We start from the raw sequence: 20919 nt of genomic DNA, 5'->3' as shown, positions 1-20919 counted from the left end.
ATTTTGCAAGATTCCTCACTGATTAGGTTCCATTTCATTGCTGGAGCAGAAGCAGACTTTGCCACACCACTGTAACACTGGTGGAAGCAGAAGCAGATGGAGTAGCACTTTTCTGGGCATCTATAGCCAGATTTCTTAGTGCTGCTGCTGAAATTAAACCTGACTCTCCTCTTCTCTCCCTGTCCCCTGTTCAGTTTCACCCAAGAGCCTTTCTTGAAGGGTGATTAACCCGTTATTGCTACACATTTTTTCTCATTAACATCCAAAGAGGAGCAGGGAATTCAATCCCAGCTGGTTTGTGCACAGTAGTTTATAGGTGTGAATTAGCATCCTCTAAGTTGAATTTCCTCTCCTGGATCCTTTGTTCCCATCTGACTGTGAGTCCAGCATCTCCTGCAGACTGCTACATTTGCTCATTTAATTTACACAGGTTTTAAAAATGATTTTCACAAGGGTCATCTAAAATGTGGTTGTGAAGGTCATCCAGTTCCAAAACATCCTATTCTCCCACCAAAGCTTGCTGACTAAAATGCCACTGCCACGCTCTGGGATACTTACGAAGGGGATACAATTATTAAAAAAATGCACTAGGATATACTGGGAAAAAAAAGCAGGGTTTTGTGTTTTGCCTTTTGCAAATGCAAAGAGTGTTACTAGTAGCTAATTTTGCAGGACTTGCAACCTACCTGAAAGCAGCAAGATTGCTATTTGTTTCCTGCAATAAAAAAAAAACCCAAACAAACAAAAAGAGGGTTTTTTTCCTCATTAATATCATTAAGGGCATTAGAAAATATTTAAACAGTGACATATCCAAATGGCACAAAGTACCCATATGCAATAACACCTATGACTGTAAAATATTATTTAGCATAATGCCTTTATTATGGGTAGGGCATGTTGCTGTGGCCCCACAAGGAGATGTCACAGAGGAAGGTGTGCCTGGGAGGAGCACTGCCTGGAGAACAGATGAACCTTGGGCCTGATGCTATTTGGCTGCTGCAGCCTCATGTAGTAGCAAAGTGTTGGAGAAGAAGCAAGTCCCTGCTTGTTGCTGTCACTCACCATCCCCTTGTGAAGCTGGCATGAAGAATCATACTTTCCCAAGCTGGCCTCTGCCTGCACTGCAGGCATAAGGCTTGGTGGCATCCTACAGGTGACTGTTTGGTCCTGAAAATCATTACCAAGATCAGCTCCTTTCTAGCTACAGGACTGAAGATGGTCCAATCATCACATATCCTGCACAGCCCCAGCTTTCAGATTGTACTAAAAAAATATTATAATCAGTTTTGCTTCCAAGTTTTAACAAGCTTTAAGCTACATTACTGCTAATAAGAGAATCATAGAATCACAGAATATGGAGTTGGAAGGCACCCACAAGGATCCACAAGCCCTGCACAGACCACCCCAAGAGTCACACCATGTGCCTGAGAGCACTGTCCAAATGCTTCTTGTACTCTGTAAGGCTGGTGCTGTGACCACTTCCCTGGAGGGCCTGTTCCAGTACCCAACCACCCTCTGGGTGATGAACCTTGCTCTAATCTCCAGGCTAAACCTCCCCTGACACAACCTCAGGCCATTGCCTCGGGTCCTGTCACTGGTCATGAGAGTGAAGAGATCAGATCAGATCAGATCCTCTTCCCTTCATGAGGAAGCTGCAGACTGCAATGAGGTCTCCCCTCAGTCTCCTCCAAACTAAACAGATGAAGTGACCTCAGCCACTCCTCATGTGGCTTCTCCTCAAGGACCTTCACTACATTCATAGACCTTGTGTGGACCATTCATAGACCACACTCTCTAACAGCTTCATGTCTGTCTTATACTGTGGCACCCAGAACTGCCCCCAGCACTTGCAGTGAGGCTGCTCCAGCTCAGAGCAGAGAGGGACAATCCCCTCCCTTTCCTGGCTGGCAATGCTGTGCCTGATGCACCCAGGACAGGGTTGGCCCTCCTGGCTGCCAGGGCACTCCTGATTCTTGTTCAACTTGCCATTGACCAGTACTCCCAGGTCCCTTTCCTCAGTGCTGCTCTCCAACCTCTCATTCTCCAGTCTGTCCACACATCCAGGGTTGCCCCATCCCAGGTGCAGAATCTCACACAGTTGGTGACTGCCCAGACCTCAGATTTGTCAAGGTCTCTCTTCTGGACCTCTCAATCTTCAAGGGAGTCAATAGCTCCTCCCAACTTAGTGTTGTCAGTGAACTTAGTTTCCCTTCCAGTCCTGCATCCAAGTAATTAATGAAGATGACCAAGAGCACATGGCTGAGGATGGAGCCCTGTGGAACCCCACTAGTGACAGGTTCCCACTCTGATGTCACCCCATCCACTATAACCCAGTGTACCTGATCCATAAGCCAGCTGCTCAGCAATCCATGGTGCATTTATCCAGCGGTGTGCTGGATATTTTATCCAGAAGGACACTGTGAGACAGTATTGAAAGCTTTGCTGAAGTCCAAGATTACACCTACCGGCTTTTGGAGATAACTGGGTGGGGTACCCTGTTGTAGAAGGACGTTAGGTTTGATAAGCAGGACTTTCCCCTCATGAAGCCATGCTGGCTATAACCAATGTCTGTGTCATCCAGGTGTTTTCAATACGTCCCAGAATAATCTTTTCCATGATTTTAATGGGACTGGTCTGGATGTCTTTGTAGATGGCCAAGGCAACTCAGTGAGAGATCAGGATTTGTGCTTTTTCCTCTCCTCAGAGGATAAAGGAAACAGAGCCAGGTGAAAGCAAGCACTGGGCCTCGGTAGGGCATCCAGCTAACTAAGGGAATGTGTTAGATATGTTTTCTGGAGCACATGGACACAAAGAAGTGCAGTCTGGCTGCAGGCCAGCACAACTCCATACAAGGACAAGATCATGCAGCCCAAGAGAGGAACTGGGCAGCAATCATTGAAGCTTAACTTAGTCGAGTTGCAGAATGACTCCAGGCTCTAGGAGGAGTCCAAGCCTCTGAGCAATTCACCAGTCAAGCTAACACCAGCAGCTGCAGATCCTTCCACATCAATGCAACTGGGTTTGCACTGGTATAAATCATGTGTGTCGCTAGATTCAGACACAGGAAAATGAGAAAGGAAAAGAAACAAAGGGCAGAAACAGAGATAGCTCTAAAAAGGAACTTTCTTATGGACCAATCCTGAAAGCAACAATCAGGCCCTGACAATAAGGCACAGCCATGCAGTTCATTGCCACACAAGGTCACAGTTTACCTTCCCCCACCACCGCCCGCAGTGGGAGGCTCATTGTGGAGCGACGGATGCAGAGCCGAGTTGACAGCCAAACCTGGGGGATCTGGCTGTTTCCCCAGGATGGATCTGACATCCCTGGCTCTTAGGATGAAGACAAAGGGTGAAATATTATGATTGCTATTCCACAGAGGAGAACGAATAGCAGCACTGTCAAGGCTATCTGCACGGCAGGGCAGCCTTATCAGCTCGGGAATAGCAGAGTGCTATCCTGAAAAGCATGTCTAGCGAGGACACAGCTATTTCAGTAAAACTGGGGTTTGGTTTGTTTTTTTTAGCAGTGTAACACCCTCCTGAATGCAGCGAGCAGCGATGCAGCTACAAGCAATGTTTTTGACAGTTTAACACTCACTAGCTCAGAAGCTCCTTCCTACTTGCATGGCTGTGTTAGCCGGGAATATCAGCCCTTCCCTCTCCTCACTGACATAGCCGGCCTGCTTCACCTGATTGAGACTTTCTGTGTGACCTGGGACAAAATACTTAGGGTAGAGTTTTACCAGAGCCTTGCTGGGTAACATGTGCCCATGTTGGGCAACATGTGCTTTTGTATCAGCTACAGTCACCACCTCCTTCTTTCCCACCCCACCATGACAGCAGCAGCACCACCAGCAAACAGAAAATGCAAAGGATTTTGGTTTTGTCCTCACCATTTGGTCCAGCTCTGGCTCCTCTCCCCAGAGCCCCAACTTTCAATGTGTTTATGCTGTTGTGAAGCCTCAAGGCAGCTCTGTTCGCTTTCTTATCCCAACCAGCATGGCTCTGCAAGGCAAACCTCCAGCAATACATGGAGAATAGGAAAAAAGGCCATCTGTCACTACTGCTCACTCTGTCTGAGGAAATAATTCAAGGAGCTTCAGCAGAGATCTTTTGCTGCGTGACATGCATCTCCTACAGGGATTTTAGCTGACAGAATTATGTTGACCATCACTTTTTGAATAGATACAAAATTTCTCAGATTTTGGGAACTATCAGCCTGCAACAAATAAATGGCCGTTGTATCACCTATTTTAACATTAGTGGGAAAATGGTCTTTTAGAGCAAATGGAAAAAAGATTATGAATTGAGAGAGAACTGAAGAAATGGACTACAAGCAACCCAATCCTTTTGTAAAGAAATCTCTGGGGAAGTACAGACTCTTAAGATAATTAGATGGCCCTCCCTTTACTGTAACATCTGAAGGTGTGTTCACACTCCCTACTCAGGGAGCTTAATTTAGGAATTATAACTACTACATTCAAATTAGTCATGAGTGACTCAGACTGCTCAGACTTGATTCCTCAGACAATGGAGTGATGGAGTTGTGACAGGCATTAGGGTACAAGCAGTCTGAACATGGCCTTGGCTGCCTCACCTTCCTTCGATGTGTTCTGACATCCCTCTGAAGAGGGAAGCGCTATTTCCATCCTACACACAGGAAAAGATGACTTTGTCTGGAGCAAGCTACCAACTTGCATGAAAAATGTCTCTTCCACCAGCTTATTTAGATTTTGCCAGCATTTACTTTGGCCAAGAGCAGCACTTTTCCCACACAAAATCCTCACCAACCTACTGCAACCATTATTCACTATAACATTTGTTCACTTATGAAAAGGTCATAAGCCCTCCTATACTGAGTACAGATATTTTAAGGGAAAAGGGAATTTAGATTTCTCAACAATGGGGATTTTAACATGTACTGCTTGCCAATATAATGAGCACATCCAACAAAAATTACTCAAATTTTCATGTTTGAAGCTAGGAAGTGTCTTGTCTACTAACATGCCAGAGTTTTCCATGGAGTGACTTGGCTTCAATTTTTGCTCTCCCTATATTATGTTAAATTAAATTGCAGGCACAATGCAACCTAAATACATACACATGAAGATATAAACTCTTTTCTTGACATGCTCTGGAATGAAGGAATAGTGATCTTAGTTTTATTTACTCACTTCACGCTGAATTTCTGGCATTTTAGCAGTTGACTCCCCATGAGAATGGTTTTTCAATCTCATTTAATCCCCAGCCCACCTCTCTTGATGCAGCAAAGGAAATTCCAGTGTCTAAGAAATCATGCCTCTTCCCAGGAAGTGTCAGACATTAGGACTATGTGGAGGGACAAAGAGCTCTTCTGCTGACTCATCTTGGCAGCCAGATCAGGTCAGCTTTTTTAGCTCCAACACAGAGCTAGAAAAGGAGCTAGGAAAAGCTGAAATGTCTGGATGGGGAAACTAAAATAAAGAAAATATTAAAGGGCTATTACACAAGCCAGGTGAGATGGGAAATGGTACTTCCACCTCTTTGTTCTTACAAGTATTCAACAGACAAAAATTCAACATTCAAGCCACCAAGATTTGCCTCAACAGAGAGCTTATACATGAAGCACTCAAGAAAAGCAAAGGTACAAAGGTACACCTGAGAGCTCTCCCTAATCCTGCGCACTTTTGTCTGGAAATCTGTATCATTGAAATGCTGGAGTGTAACCAAAGAAGGGCAACATAGCTGTTGAAGGGTCTGGAGCACAAGTCTTTTGGGCAGTGTCTGAGGGAGCTGGGAATGTTTAGCTGAGAAAAGGAGGCTCAGGGGGGACCTTGACTCTCTACAACTGCCTGAGAGGAGGGTGAAGCCATGTAGGGGTCAGTCTCTTCTCCTATGTAACAAGTGACAGGAAAAGAGGAAACGCCATCCAGCTGTACCAGGGGAGGTTTAGATTGGATACTAGGAAAAATTTCTTCCCTGAAAAGGTTGTCAGGCATTGGAACAGACTGCCTAGGGAAGTGGTGGAGTCCTCATTCCTGCAGATAGAACATGTAGATGTGGCACATGGGGACAAGGTTTAGTAGTGGACTTGGCAGTCCTGGGTTAATGGTTGGGCTTGAGTATCTTAGAAGTCTCTTCCAACCTAAGTGCTTCTATATTTCTATGAAGTCCAAGATATTTATACTGAAAACTATTTTATTGCAGAACTGGGCAAGGGAAGGAACAGCGAAGAGGAGCGAAGAGGCACTTAATTTTTTTCCAAATCTTCCATAACAGGCTTCCTGAAAGTACCTTAGTGGCTTTGTTTTAGACACATTTATGCAAGCAGTTCCTCACTAAGCAAGAAGTATTCCATTTCCAGAAGCAACAGTGGTTTTCAACACCTTAGGTTCCTTGGGGGGCTGGATCCTTGGGCCTTAAAGCCTGGATTCAGAGAGAAAGGTATGAAACAATGTTTTACTGATTTACTTGTGGACTTTTGTGGAACCTTATCTCAGCCATGAGCGCGATTGGTTGTCAGTATGCAAGACAACATCAACACAAACTGATAAGAAAGATAAGTGAGTACACAAAAATAATCTAAGAACTCAGATGAAGTAAAGAAATTCCCACTATAGAACCTGGTTCCTTCTGCTGTTTTTGCACACAGCTGTATGAATGGCAGTGCACTCCCAAGAAAGCCTGAGGAAAGGAAAAACACCCTGAATATTCATGACAGTCTGTATTCTCATGAACATTTGCACCTGAATACCATGTCCTGCCATCTCTGAAAGCTCTCTTCTTTTGTGGGATTAGAATTGAGCTGAATGGCATTTAAGAGACCCAATGCACAGCATGAAGTTTCTCTCTGCAGAGAATCCATGGTACTGGATCATGATTTTTTTGTGGAAGAGCATCTTTTCAGGAAATCTTTGACAGGTGTTTCTAGCCTTCTAGTACCTAATTAGGACTTTAATCTTGTTGGAATAGCACTACCTGATTTCATCTACCCCCAAAGCACCACAGACAGTCCCAGCATTAGAAAAATTACAACTCCTCTGATCTATATGTAACTTGTATCATGTGTCCTTCACTTCTATCGATTTGTGGATGTGAAAATGAAGTCTTTTTCAGACTTCATATCTTGCTGCCACAGTATAACGTCAGAAGGACTCAGGAAACATTAGTTAATAAAAAGTTTTTTACTCAAAGAGACAGGGTGTCAAAATTATAACATTCAAAGATTAAGAAAACGTTTTGGGTGTAAACAATTAGTGGAAATACCTCAACCATTTCACTGGGAAGTATGATTCATTCTTGTTAAAATAAATTTGCTAATAGTAAATATATTGCTAAATCTTAACTGAAATTTACTTTTTACTGAATTGCAACTTTTGGGCAAAGCTGGGACTGGGAACAGTTCTGGGAAAACATCTGGATTCATTGCCAGGTGCTGAAATGTTAGGCTGAGACACAGGTTAACTCACATTCTATTTCTGTGGCCAATGGAATTAAATCTAGCCTTGCTTCTTTTAAGAACTCTCATCACAAAACTTATTTTCAGGTGAAAATTGGTCTTGCTTTCCATTTTGATGAATAGATTATAATAAGATTTTAGTCACTTCTTTTTTTTTTTAGAGTTCTCCTGTGTCACTGATTATAAAACAAGAAGTTTTTTTACTTTTACAGAAGAGATACAGTTACATTGCGCGGTATTACAAATGCATCTCATTCTGTTTAAGATGAGAAATGAGCAAATTTAAGCCACAAAAGCAGGCTCTTTCCATATTTTTGGTGAATGTAGCAGCTATTTTGAGTATTTTATATTTACCAAAATGTTTTCCATTTCAAACACCAGCTTTGATGAAGACAGCCTCCTCTCTGTTTTAAAGCAAGTCTACATTAAGCTCAAGGTAGCAGCTTCTAATGTTAAATATTCTTAACCACAGCAGTCTTCAGAGAGAGTTGTTTGCTGGATGCAGTTAGATACAGTGATTAGAGTTTCTTTAAATACTTCCTCCTTTACCCATGAACATAATTAATATAACTCCAGGTGAAGCATTTGAATGAAACAGAATGGGTGAGCTGGGAAGGGATTTCCAGATGTCACCTGGTCCAACCCTCCTGCTCATGCAAAGCCACCTAGAACCAGCTACCCAGAACCATGTCCAGCTGGCTTTTGAATACCTCCAAGGATGATGACTCCACAACCAGTCTGGCCAAGCTGTGCCAGTGCTCTGCAATCCTGACAGTAAAAAAAGTTTCCTGATGTTCAGAGGGAGCCTCCTGCATATGCTTCTGCCCATTGCCTTTAGTCCTGTCACTGTGATCCACTGCAAAGACCCTGGCTTTGCATTCCTTCCACCCTCCTTCCATATGTCTTACATGCACTGATCAAATTCCCCCTGAGCCTGAACAGTCTGTGCTTTCTCAGCCCTGCCCCATAGGGAAAATGCTTCACCCTTAATCACCTTTGTGGCCTCAGTCTCTCTCCAATGTGTCTCTGTCTTTTGTACAAGGAGTCCAGGACAGGACACAGCGGTCCAAGTGTGGCCCCACCAGAGCTGAGTAAAGGCAAAGGACCACCTCCATTAACCTGCTGGCAGTATTTTGGCTAACGCAGCCATGGATACCATTCACTTTCTGTGCTGCAAGGGCACATTGTTGGCTCAGTTCACCTTGTCCACCAGGACCTGCAGGTTCCTTTCTGCCAAGCTGCTTCCTAGATGGATAGCCCCCAGCCTGTTCAGATGGATTGGGTTGTTTCTTCCCAACTGCAGGACTTTGCACTTCTCCTTGTTGAACTTCATAAGTTTCCCATCAGCCCATTTCTCCAACTAGTTGTGGTCCCTCTGGATAGCAGCGCAACCCTCTGGCATATCAGCCAATCCTTTCAAGTTTGTGTCAGCTGCAAACTCCCTAAAGGTGCACTCTGCACTGTTCTGTATCACCCAGAATATTAATGAGGATGTTAAAGAGGATTGGAGCCAGTATTGACCCTGGAGTACAGTGCTGGTTACTGGCCTCCAACTAAACTTTGTGTCACTGACCTCCCTCTGAGCCTGGCCATTCATCCAGTTTTCAGTCCACCTCACTGTCTGCTCTCACCACAACCTATTAGGATCCTATGATGTTTCCAACACTAGATCTGTAGTTAATTACTGACTTTTCCTATTAGTGCCTTCTCTTTCTCACTCCATTTCCTCTCATCAGCAAGGTATTGTCCACCACCTAGGCCCCCCATGCTTATCTAGCTTCTCTTCAACTAAGAAGGCAATGAACCTGTTTTGCAGCTGTGAACCCATAGGTGTGGCAAGAACATTCCTCTTGGTGCCAGAAGTCATCAGCTTCCATCCATCCTTTTCTCCAGAGGTTTTGCTTACCTTGATAGTGCAAGGCAGACACTGCTGTCTTCCCTGTTACAGATGGGTCTGAGGCTCTTCAAGCTGTTCAGACTCAGAGACGACCCTGTCCATCTCCCTTTCATGTTCTCTGGTGTGCAACCTGCTCACTGCCTCCTGAACTCATCCAGCTGGCAGCACAGCTTCTCCAAGACAGCACACCCCTGGAAGGACAGAGGGCCATTTTTCTTGGCCTCAGACAGAGGTCACAGGCAATCCCTGGAACCTGGGACTTGGTGAGCTGCATCAGACATTTGAAGCCAGGCTGTGTGGAAACTGTATTGGGATGGCATGGCAAGGTTCTGGTAGCAGGGGGCTACAGGAGTGGCTTCCATGGAAGATGCCAGAAGCTTCCCTCATTTCTGACAGATCCAGCTGGGTCCAAGATGGACTTACAGCTGGCCAAGATCAAGCCCAGCAGAGACAGTGGCAGAGCCCCAGAATAACAGATTATAAAGGGGTGGAGGGGAAAACTGCACCATTTCAGCCAGAGAGAGGGGTGAGAACATGAGAGAAACAGCCCCACAGACACCAAGGTCAGTGGAGGGGCAGGAGGTCCTCCTAGCACTGGAGCAGAGATTCTCCTGCAGTCCCTGGTGCAGCCCATGGTGAGGCAGCTGTGCCACTGCAGCCTGTGGGGATCCATGGGGGAGCAGAGATCACTCTGCAGGCTGTGAAGGACCCCATCCAGAGCACATGGATACCCCAAGGAGGCTGTGACCCAGAACAGGTCCCAGGGGGACCCACGCTGGAGCTGTCTGTTCCTGAAGGACTGCACCCAGTGTAAAGGATCCATGCTGGAGCAGCCCATGAAGAACTGCATCCTATGGAAAGGACTCACAGTGGAGAAGTTCTGGAGAACTGTCTCCCAAGGGAAGGAACCACACTGGAGCAGGGAAAGAATGTGAGGAGTCCTTCCCCTAAGGAAAAAGGTGCAGCAGAGACAACATGTGATGAACTGACCACAGCCCTCATTCCTTGTCCCTCTGTGCTGCCGGAGGTAGAGCAAATTGGGAAAAAAATTTAAGCCCAGAAAGAAGGGAGGGGTGGGGGGAAGGTGTTTTAGGATTTAGACTTTATTTCTCATTATCCTACTCTGATTTGAGGAGACTTCAAAGGGGAATGATAAAATTGCACTCTAATTTCCTGAGGTTTACACCATAATGCTGACAAGGTTGAAAAGTCCTACCTGATACTGTCACGTGACAGCAAGGCTAAAAGGAAGGAAAGCATGGGCCACAGAGTTAAGACAAATATAGTAAATTCTAAGGTGAAAGACCTTGAGAAAGCTGTTTGTATTTGAAAATTTCATAATAAGGTTAATTTCTAAAAATATTTAAATAAAATCATTTATGCAAACACATTAACCCAGGAAAAGCCAAAACCAAAACACAAACATTCAGTATGAAGATTTTTTTTACAATAAAAATTCTTCTAGGAAGTATATTAAATATGACAAGGGGGGAAAAATAGCATCTCACAATGTATATTCAAGGGCATTACATTTTAGAACAATGTCTTAGCCGTTTATAAATGATTCATGAAGAAATTAAATATGCTATTCCATAAGAGAATAATCTAATTTACAGTTTAGATGCAAGGCTTCACCATAACATCTCATATCCTTCACCTGGGTCTTTGCTTACCCAAGCTGAGTGACCTGTACTTACTCTCTTACCAGAGCATGGTGGTCCTCAAACATACAGGTAGTGTTCAGGTTTACTTTTTAAGGTTCAACAAAAAAGTATTACTAGAAAATATTCTATTTTTTTTTTTTAGTCACAATAAAAACAAATTAAAAGCTAAAAGAAACAGATAAGTTGTATTTGCTGCTCTAAGATTGTGGGAATGGATTAACCTACACCTTGCCAAAAAACAAGTATCTAGCAAGTATCTAGCTGCTAGTTATGCCATTGTATTGTTAGTCATTGTGCACAACTGGGAGGACACTACAATTCCAAATCACAGACTACAAACACAGTGCATCCTTTAAAGAAATTACATCATTTCTGTGAGAAAACGGCTGGGGGAAAAAAATCATGACAACTATCCATCTCCATAGCTATCATATGTCTAAGAACTATTTGCCTTACAGAGCTCCAGTTTATCCAAAATACTGAATATACTACTGAAAACAGCAATATCCCTAGTCTCCTTATGCATCAAGTACAAATCAGAGAAAAACACTGCCTCAAAACGCTCATTTTTAACCACAAAACAATGCCAGAAAACTCTTATTTGGACAGCAACACATTTACCTGGTCTTGCAGTTAACATATTTATTCTGCAGACAACAGTCACAAATACTTACTAAAAATACAGATATGTTTCCTAAAAGTAAAGTGAGGCTTCAAGATGACAAAGCTTTTGTAACAGTGCAGGGTGCAAATTCTCAGTATGAAGACATTCAGAAGATTTGTTGCTCAAAGAGGATCTTTTCGAACCCAGGTGGAGGTGTATGATAAAATTCACTGAACTGACAATCCAGAATGGCACTGTCATCAACTGCAAAGGAGAACCAAAAAGAAGGAATTAGAGAAGGAACACTAACAGTTTGATCCTCTTTTATACCATCTTAATAAACTGCAGACTGTGCTCAAACCACAAAGAATTTCTTCAATACACCAATTACATATACACAATTAAAATAAATCTCTTCAATGAATTTGGTAAGGCCTTAAGCCAGGAGAGGAAACCATCTCTCTTTTCTGCTGTTTACTCAGTAATGGTTCCTCAATGAAATCAATGAGAATGTCTAATTTCACTAGGAGTGTTAGCAGAGCTTCAGGCTATTGATTCCAAATTTTCCACTCCATTTCTCCAGAAATCTACAGACTAAGGCTGCTACCAGATAAACCTTGCAGAGATGTCACCTCTTCATGTGCATATTTTTCTGTTCCTAATTCTGTTGGAGTTTCACCTGTCTATAGTGGCTTTCTGGAGGTCCACAAGGTTTCACATGTCTGCAGCAGTGGTATCAAACCATCAGTTTTAGCATATGATCCAAAGAGAGCTTCTTTGACTGCTTCTTGAAATTGGAAGTTAATGTGTTTTTTTTACAGAACTTCTCCCTGGTTTTGACCCCCTGCATAATCTACCCACCTACAACAGTACTTTCAATGTAGAATATAAAAAAGAAGCTGATGAGTATTTTCAGAGCAACACTTTTGTGTACTTCACTAGCAAACTGAAACACCCACCTAGTCAGAAAAGCAAGGTCTGTTTCAAAGAAAACTTCTGAGATGAACCTGGCAGAACATCAACATTAGTTCAAACAAGAAAAGGTTCATCTCCATATTTTGGAACTTAACTATCTCAGAGACAAGGCTGGAATTCTTCCACCCTAGGCTTTGTGAAAACTCCTATCAGTGTGTTTGTACAGTTCTCTAGTACTTACACAGTGTTTATGTCTATGTCTTGCTGCCTGAGGTACAGCTGCTGTAGGGAATAACCTTTAAGTCCATTTTTTTGTTTTATCTTCTCAAGCTTGACACTGTGTTTGCCTGATCTATCACTTTCCTCTTAAAAAGATATCTGTAGTTCTAGTCTGAATAGAGTAAATGTTTGAGAAACTCTCTTCTGTATAGCCAAATCCTTCCACAGGATTAGAAGTTCACATTAAATTAAGGACTAGAAGTTTATACCAAGTAAGTAGAGTACAAAAACAACCTGCAGGCTTCAAGTTATAGCTACATGTAGGAGACATGATAATTATAATGAAATTATGCCCACTTGTGGAAGAAGACCCAAAGAGCCCGGCAATAAAAGGTCACTGCATTCTCCAGGCATGGAACTTCTTGAGTCAGAGAAAAAAGATTAACAGTAGGCTAACATGCCACCGAGTATTTTCTGAAAGCAACCTTCATTGTTCATGCTGTGTAAGACCCCTACCAGAAGACAGGAGGATGCAGCCACACAGTAACTCTGCTGCTGCTGCTGAAGAAGGTTTTGCACGAGGAGGCGCCGCCACAGCATTTTAGCGGCGCCATCACGTGGCTGAAGGACACATCACAGCCTGACCACGTAAAACCATTCCACCCTCAGGGCTTGGAAGCAAGTGATTCACCAGCTACATTCATAGACTTCTAAGACTCTACAATCAACTGGTGTGTTTTCTTCCTGTTCATAAAATTCCGTATCAATCAAAATGTATCAAGATATAAATGGGAACATGCCAACAGCTCGTTAGGAACCCACCATGAATTAAAAATTATCCCTATCATGCAGCTAAGGGTTATCCTTACAACCAAAATTATTTTGGCTACTATTTAAATGAGGCTCAGATAAACTGAAGATGGAGCTCCTGGAGCAGGTCCAGAGGATGGTGATGAAGATGATGAAGGGACTGGAGCACCTCTCCTATGAGAAAAGGCTGAGGGAGCTGGGTCTGCTCAGTCTCAATAGGAGATGACTGAGAAGGGACCTCACCAATATCTACGAGTATCTGAAGGGAGGGTGCCAAAAGGGTGGATCCAGGTACTGTTTGGTGGTGCAGAGCAATAGGACAAGCAGCAAAGAGCAGAAACTGCACAGGAAGTTCAAGAAAACACAAACAACAATTCTATTGCTATGGAACACTGGTGGCATTTATGAAGTATGGGAAATTAAAAGGCATAAATATCAAGCCTCACAGATAAATCAGATTAACCCACAAGTCTGCCATCTGCTTCATTTTTTTTACCTGGCAACTTTTAGACTGAGTGCAGCAACTCCCCAGCTTGCTGGATGTGGACTATAAGCAGTCAGTAAGCAGTGCTCTTTTTCCTATTAAGCAGCACTAAAAATGAGTCAAAAATATTCTTTTGTCATTTCCTAGGTTTAAATTTTCATGTAATTAATTGTTGTAGTTGCCAAGAATAGATGATCGATGCGTGTTACATTTAAGTCAGAAGAATACACAGCTCACAAAACAGAACTGGAATGAAAATATTTTCCATAATGTGAAACAGTTTGAAAATCTCTGACTTACCATAGACCACTGGATAGACAGTCCCCCTGATTCCTGAAGCTGGGCAATGCATGTTCTTGCCATTTAAATATACATTTAATTCTACATGGTCATATGTAATGCCCTACAAAGTACAGAAAATTAACAAAAAAAAAGCATCAACAAGTTTATACACATAATACTGCTACTTAGCTTTCTTAGCCATAGGCAGATTTTAACACCATTATGCAAACCACAGTATCCTAGAAAATCTCACTTGACATATTCCTGCCAAGGACTAGAAGTTAATAAATGACCAGTAATAACATCTTTATTTTCAAATACTCAGGATTCCTTAATGCCCATTCCAACTGGGATGCAGCACAGTACTGCACAATACACTCCACATCTTACTGAGTTAACAGAACAAATTTCCAAACTTCACCACGTTAAAGAAACACAAGATATTCAATGATTTTGAGTATGAGAAGGAGTATTGCAATCTTCTTGTTTGTATCTTCTCACTGAAATAACTTTAATAAATAATGATGCTAGGAACCAAGTTCATGCTTCCATACCTCCATATGGAAACCTCTCTCAGTTCATTTACTCTGCTGGCAGCAACAGACTGTGGTTTCACACACAACACTATAAATATGCTGACCACAGGGCAGAAAGCAAACACTAACAAAATAGTAACTTACTTATCTGTCAGCTAAAGGACTTTCCTCACTGCTTTGGTATTGTCTGAGAGTGACAATTTGTGTGCTCATGCAGGACTTCAAAAGTTTGTTTTCATGACAGAACAAAATAACTTGATACTTATGGAAATGAGGAAGTTAGCAGTAACACATCAGTTATGTTTTTTGTGATTAGCTGAAGCTGTTCAGATCACACTAGTTCACTAAAGCCTGAAACAATTTGCAACCCTTCAAAAAACAATTTCAGAAGGGGATTAAAAGAACAGTATTGTATCTGAGGCTTAAGGGTGGAGATATCACTCCTAGCTGTTTGCAGCTTCTAAAGATGGCATTTCTAACCATGGCTATAGAGAGGCAAGTTACCCAGTGTGAAAAAGTAGGGGGGATAAATGGTCTCAATTTCATTGCATTGCTCTCATATATTTTTGAAAATATTCATATATTTTTGAAAATACCTAAGAGGACATGGAGAAAATGACAGTACTAAAAAACCAACACTTTGAACAAAGTCACTTAAGGATGTTTTGAGAAACCTGAAATAGTAAGGTACAAAAAATTAAAATTTTTCCTCAATCATTTTTCCTGTGAACATTACCCCCCTCCGCACTCTATATCTCCCACAAACTACAAAAGTTTGGCTAAAAATACAATTAATTTATCACCCAGGACCCATCTCTGCCCTGCTTTGTCCTTCTAATCATTAACCAGTTAGCTAAGGGTTCTTGAGTTCAGCTGGGCATGGTGCACAGACATGTAATGCATTCCAGCACATTATTTGTTCAGGCAGATCCCATCTCAAACAACATAAGATCCTCGTGATGGGAATTATCAGTCAGGTGGATACTGAAATAGAGCACCAGAAACTATTTCTCAAACTCTGGTCAAGTCCATCCCTCATGAGGAACCTATCAATACCAAGAATGAAGTCCATCCATGTCCAGGCTGCTGATTCATTCAAAGATAACAGGAATTTATATTCCAGCACTTTCCAAACTGGGAGATGCAAACTGAACAATTTGACTTAAAACAGAGCTGTAAATAAGAGGCATTTAGGTGAGGAAGTAAGAAAGCCTTAAGAAACTCACCACCACATCGCCCTCCTGAGGAAGGCTGTTTGCTGGTAGCCTATTTTTCTCCTCATTGTTATAGTAGAGAGCTCCATCATTTCTTATCACCAGGCTGTGGACATCTCGACCAAGTGGAATTTGATTCAAGTTTGCTTTCTGGGTTGCAACTCCTATACCCCAAATCCCTAAAATGTGATATTAACACAGTAAGAAAAAAAAAAAAACATGTTATTTTGAAGATTGACTGAAGCAGGACAGCATAAAGAATTTGTTTTTTAACTAATGCCATGATGGTACTACCAGTAAATATCTCCTGGAAATACCAGAACTATTGTGGGTTAGCTCTGGCAGCTAAGCACCATCCAGCCAGTCATTCTCTTCCCCCAGCCCACTCAGGCCCTCAAAGAGAAAAGGAAGAGTAAAACCAAGAAAGCTTGTGGCTAAAGATAAAAATTGTTTAGTAAGTAAAGCAGAAGTGAAAGAGACAACAAGACAAATGTGATGCAATGGCAATCACTCACCACCTCCCAGGGACAGACTGATACCCAGCCAATTCCCAAGTAAAAGATGGCTAATCTCCCTAAATCCCCTCCTCTCCCATTTATTCCTGAACAAGACAGGTGCTATGTGGTATGGAATATCTTGTTGGCTATTTTGGGTCATCCACCCAGTTCTGTCCCCTCACAAGCTCTTATGCACCCCTAATCATATTCACTGGAGGGGCAGAGTGAGAAACAGACAAGGTTTTGATGCTGTGCAAGCCCTGCTCAGCAATTGCTAAAGTATTGGTGTGTTATCAGTATTGTTTTGTTATCAGTATAGCTTTGGTCACAAATCTAAAACAGACAACCACAGGAGCTGCTATGAAGATAATTAACCCCATCCTGACCAGACCCAGCACAAGTAGCCACAGGAGACTGAAGACAAACAGCATCTATCTTGAAAAAGAAGGATCTCTGAGAAAGAGAATTGTAACCACTCAGTTGAACTTTCATCCCCAGAAAAATATTGAATACAAACTCTGAGGCTGTAGGTGGATAAAAAAATTAAATCCATCTAGCATGGATCTGTAAACAACAAATTTTCCTTTTTCAGCTAGTTAGACTAGTCTTATGGAAAAAAAGAAAGTGTTACTATTACAGACCTAGATTTGGTAATAATTTTGAAACTCATACAACACTGAAATAGTCAAATGATGAAAACATGATCTAGACAGTTACAGCAATATGAAGGCACAGTGGTTAGAAAACTATTCCAGGATTACTCATCAGTAGCACCCCGTCAAATCAAAAAAGATGACTCAAGTGGGGTTTGAGGTTTTGCATTGAATGCACAAGGTCAGATACTGTTCTGTATTACCATCAATTACTTGCATAACATGACAATGTGTTGATTAAACATGCTGCCAATCCCAGCCTGACAGGACTGCAAGCTTTTGAGAGGTTTAAAGTGATCCTGACTAACTAGTTAGAAATAAAGAAAGTGCATCTATTTTTATTTAAATATGAAGAAGAGCAGGTAAGTAGGAACAGTAAGTGGCACAAATACAGTAGTGGCTTGGTAACCAGTTCACAGACCACTTGCTGAGTGTGAGTGTGCTCTACTGATGTGGAAAACTTCTGGATGTGTGGCATGTATAAAACAGATGAGGCAATCCTACTGCTGCTGCAGCTGAAGCAGAACATCCATTTTAAGCACTGTACCTCAAGATAAATTAGGCTGACTAAAGATATTGTAGAAGAAACAACAAAACCAATCAAAAGTGTAAAAATTTTATCTATAAGGAGATAATGAAAAAAAACCCCAACAGACTGGGACTTTTTAGTCTAGAGAAGACTAAAATGAGGCAAATATGTAAGAAACTTATTTTCAAAAGATGAAACTGTAGAATAATTTATTCTAACAGCAAGAATGAAAAGGTAAGAGTGTGATTCGACTTCAAAAAACTTTACAATAGTCACGGTGACCCCATAGGTAACCTCTAATTAACTGTGCAGGGATACTTCTGGAAATCTAAGATTTACTTTAAGTCTTCCACAGTTTTCCTGCCTTGGGGCACAGGAATAGAGGAAAAAAGGCTCACAGGAACCAGGAGAGTTTATCTCCCATGTTTCTCAAGTGTTAAGAACACGGATAGACTATCTGTCTGAATAATGACCATAGATGAACACCACCTGCAACGGATTCTTCCCAAAAAAAGGATAATAAAATTGCCAAGTTAAATTGGATATCGGCTTACATGTAGCTCAAAACTAACCAGCTAGCTGGACTGCAAGGTGTTGTGGGCAGATCTGTGTACATGCTGCCTGCACTCTGACCCACCTGAAGGCAAACAATTCTTATCCAAAACGTTTCAGCATCAAGCTCCAGCTGGTACATAAGGCCTGCCTCAGGACTAACACTTCCCCTCTTCTTCCCTCCCCACACACACTTTGGGAAAGCACAGTTTCATTTTCAGAGTGTCTGCTAGCAGCTTTTAAAAACACAGGCTGACTTTTCATGCCAGAATACAGGTAAGCCTGGAGTGCTCTCTGTAGTAGTGAAGCTGACCGTATTTGTAGGAGCAAATAAAGGAACAAGGTGCTGAAAGGTTCCTCTGGATAAGGCAGTGTCAGAGTAAGTGCTACACACTTGATCTGAAGAGCAAAGGGTAGCACAAGGAGTGTTACCCTTGCTTGGATGAACAGTGCCTGCCAAGTGCAAATGAGGGTAGACAAATAGATACAAATATCACTGGATAAACTGCACTCCTTAAAAAGTACTCCATAGCTACATAATACATAAATACATAAGCATTTATTGAGGAAAAATAATTTCTAAAATATGCCACCTGAAAAACATGCCTATAACAGCATACAGAACAATGTGGGGGCTTAGTATCTGCACTCCTTTAGTAATACACTTACTATTATTTTTAATATTTTAGAGTCAGAATTAAAAAAGAAAAAAAGAAATTTCCTTTCACACAGTAACTTATAAATCTCTCTAACGTTCACAAGTTCAAGGATGCAATTAGAAAGATGCATGTGCTGAGCCTTTGAGATACTGCCACCAGCAGGCAATGTAACATACCTCCCAAGTTTAAAGTTGTGTATTTTTTGCTGACTAACCTGTGGACTGGATTTTAAACTCGAAATAACTCTTGTTCTGATGCAAAGGTGCATTGGCTAAGCATCCTCCCGTGCCACATATTCTTCTGCCATTTTTAACAATGACGACATCTGTTCCTGCAAGTAGAAAAAAAGAAACCCACAGAACTTCAAAACATTTTTAGAAACCTGAAAGCAGCCCTCAAAAGCTCTAAATATTGAGACCAGGTTTTGTTACTTCTGCCCCAAGTAAAAGCTTTATTAGTCTGTGAGAAATATGATGATGGGCCGTGCTTTGAAGCAAGAGAAGGAAGGTTGTTTACAGGCTAGTTCATCTTTCCACTAGGGTTTATTTATTTAAAATCTATAAACTGATCTAATTTTCACCTCTCGGGCTTTATGGCACCATGCTGATTACCACCTTTGCTTTAGCCACATCAGAAGCATAACTTACAATTTAGTCAGAAAGGGTTCACTGTGAGACCAAAGCCCTGTACTCTGTTGTCTAACATCCGACAAAAAGCATTCTGCAACAAGAAGGAAAAGCATATCGGGTAGAAATGATTGATGATGGAATTGCAAGGTGTTTAGTTAGTCTCTGAAATATTAGAAACGTGCCTGCCAATACAGAGAGGAAAACGTTCTCTGCTAAGCTTTCCTTCTCCATTGGACCACTTCATGGCCAAGCACATGGGAGGCTGTGGCTAACAATTGTGTCCGAGCACTGGACCGTACCTATTCCTCCCCAGCTCTCTCCCAGCTCTGCTGGTGCTGGCCCAGATCCCCTCTGTCCTCAAAAAAGCCCGGGCACGGTTCTGTGGACAGCTCATGCTAAGGGTAATCCTCAAAAGAGCAGCAGGATAAGCCTCTGCACGGCCCGGCTCCTTCTCCATCTCCACTGCCGTAACTGGAGGTGGAGTCGCCGTCCCCGGAGATGTTTAAGGAAAGGCTGGATGTGGCATTAAGTGCCCTGGTCCGGCTGACGTGGTGGCGTTGGGGCACACGTTGGACTCTTTGACCTCAGAACTCTTTTCCAACCTCACAGATTCCGCGGTTCTGCGAGCTCAGCCCGTCGGCTCTGAACTACCCGTGCCCACCCTGCCCACGGCAGCCCCCGCCAAGCAGCCTGCCGCCCTCGGCCTCCTCACACACTCACTGCACCCACCAACTTCAGTTAAACACAAACTGCTTTAAAGCACTTCCAAACCAAGCTTCCTTGGTTTAAAAACCTGCCAATTCCTGCTAAAGAAGTAGCCCCAAGGCGACTTTCCCAGCGGTTACCCCCCGTGCCGCGCCCCGGAGCTGCGGCCCTGCCCGCCAGGGAGCCGCCCGCCGGCGGCAGCGCCCCTGCCCCGCTCACCCATGCGCTGCGTGTCCAGGTGCACGGCCGGCATCTCCTTGAGCGGGATGTGGCCGGCGCCGCCATCCCGGCACCAGGAGAAGCAGCAGAACACGGAGGCGGCCATGGCCGGCCGCACCCCCCGCACCGCGCAGGCGCAACGGCCGCCGCCACACGGCCCCCCCTCCGCCCCGCCGCGACATGGCGGGCGGGGAGCGCCGCGCTGAGCGCGGGCTAAAGTGAAATGAAATTAAATTAGGGAAAAAAAAAAAAAAATCGGGCACGGTTTTTTATTGCGCCGCGTCATTCCTCTGGTAATTAAAATCTAGTGGACAACAAGTGCAGCCCCTGCTGATCTTTTTTTTCCGCAGCTGTCGCCGTGGCGTGAGGCGACCGGCGCAGCCTCCTAAAGGACGTATTGTACGTAGGTAC

The 20919-nt window shown here is 43.0% G+C and overlaps 1 protein-coding gene across 1 annotated transcript; it reads right to left on the bottom strand.

Moving 5' to 3' along the window:
• Window positions 1-10635: 10635 nt before the first annotated feature.
• SPRYD7 (SPRY domain containing 7) lies at window positions 10636-20643 on the bottom strand. The gene is made up of 5 exons (XM_066544965.1): window positions 20509-20643; window positions 19170-19286; window positions 16078-16244; window positions 14334-14436; window positions 10636-11869 (listed from the first exon to the last, which is right to left on the bottom strand). The coding sequence occupies exons 1-5, from the start codon at window positions 20612-20614 to the stop codon at window positions 11772-11774; spliced, it is 591 nt and encodes a 196-aa protein (XP_066401062.1). The 5' UTR covers window positions 20615-20643; the 3' UTR covers window positions 10636-11771.
• Window positions 20644-20919: the final 276 nt, after the last annotated feature.

This window comes from Molothrus aeneus, chromosome 2 (genome assembly GCF_037042795.1).
Source record: "Molothrus aeneus isolate 106 chromosome 2, BPBGC_Maene_1.0, whole genome shotgun sequence".
Lineage (NCBI taxonomy): Eukaryota > Metazoa > Chordata > Aves > Passeriformes > Icteridae > Molothrus > Molothrus aeneus.
This window is presented reverse-complemented; position numbering and strand designations above follow the sequence as displayed.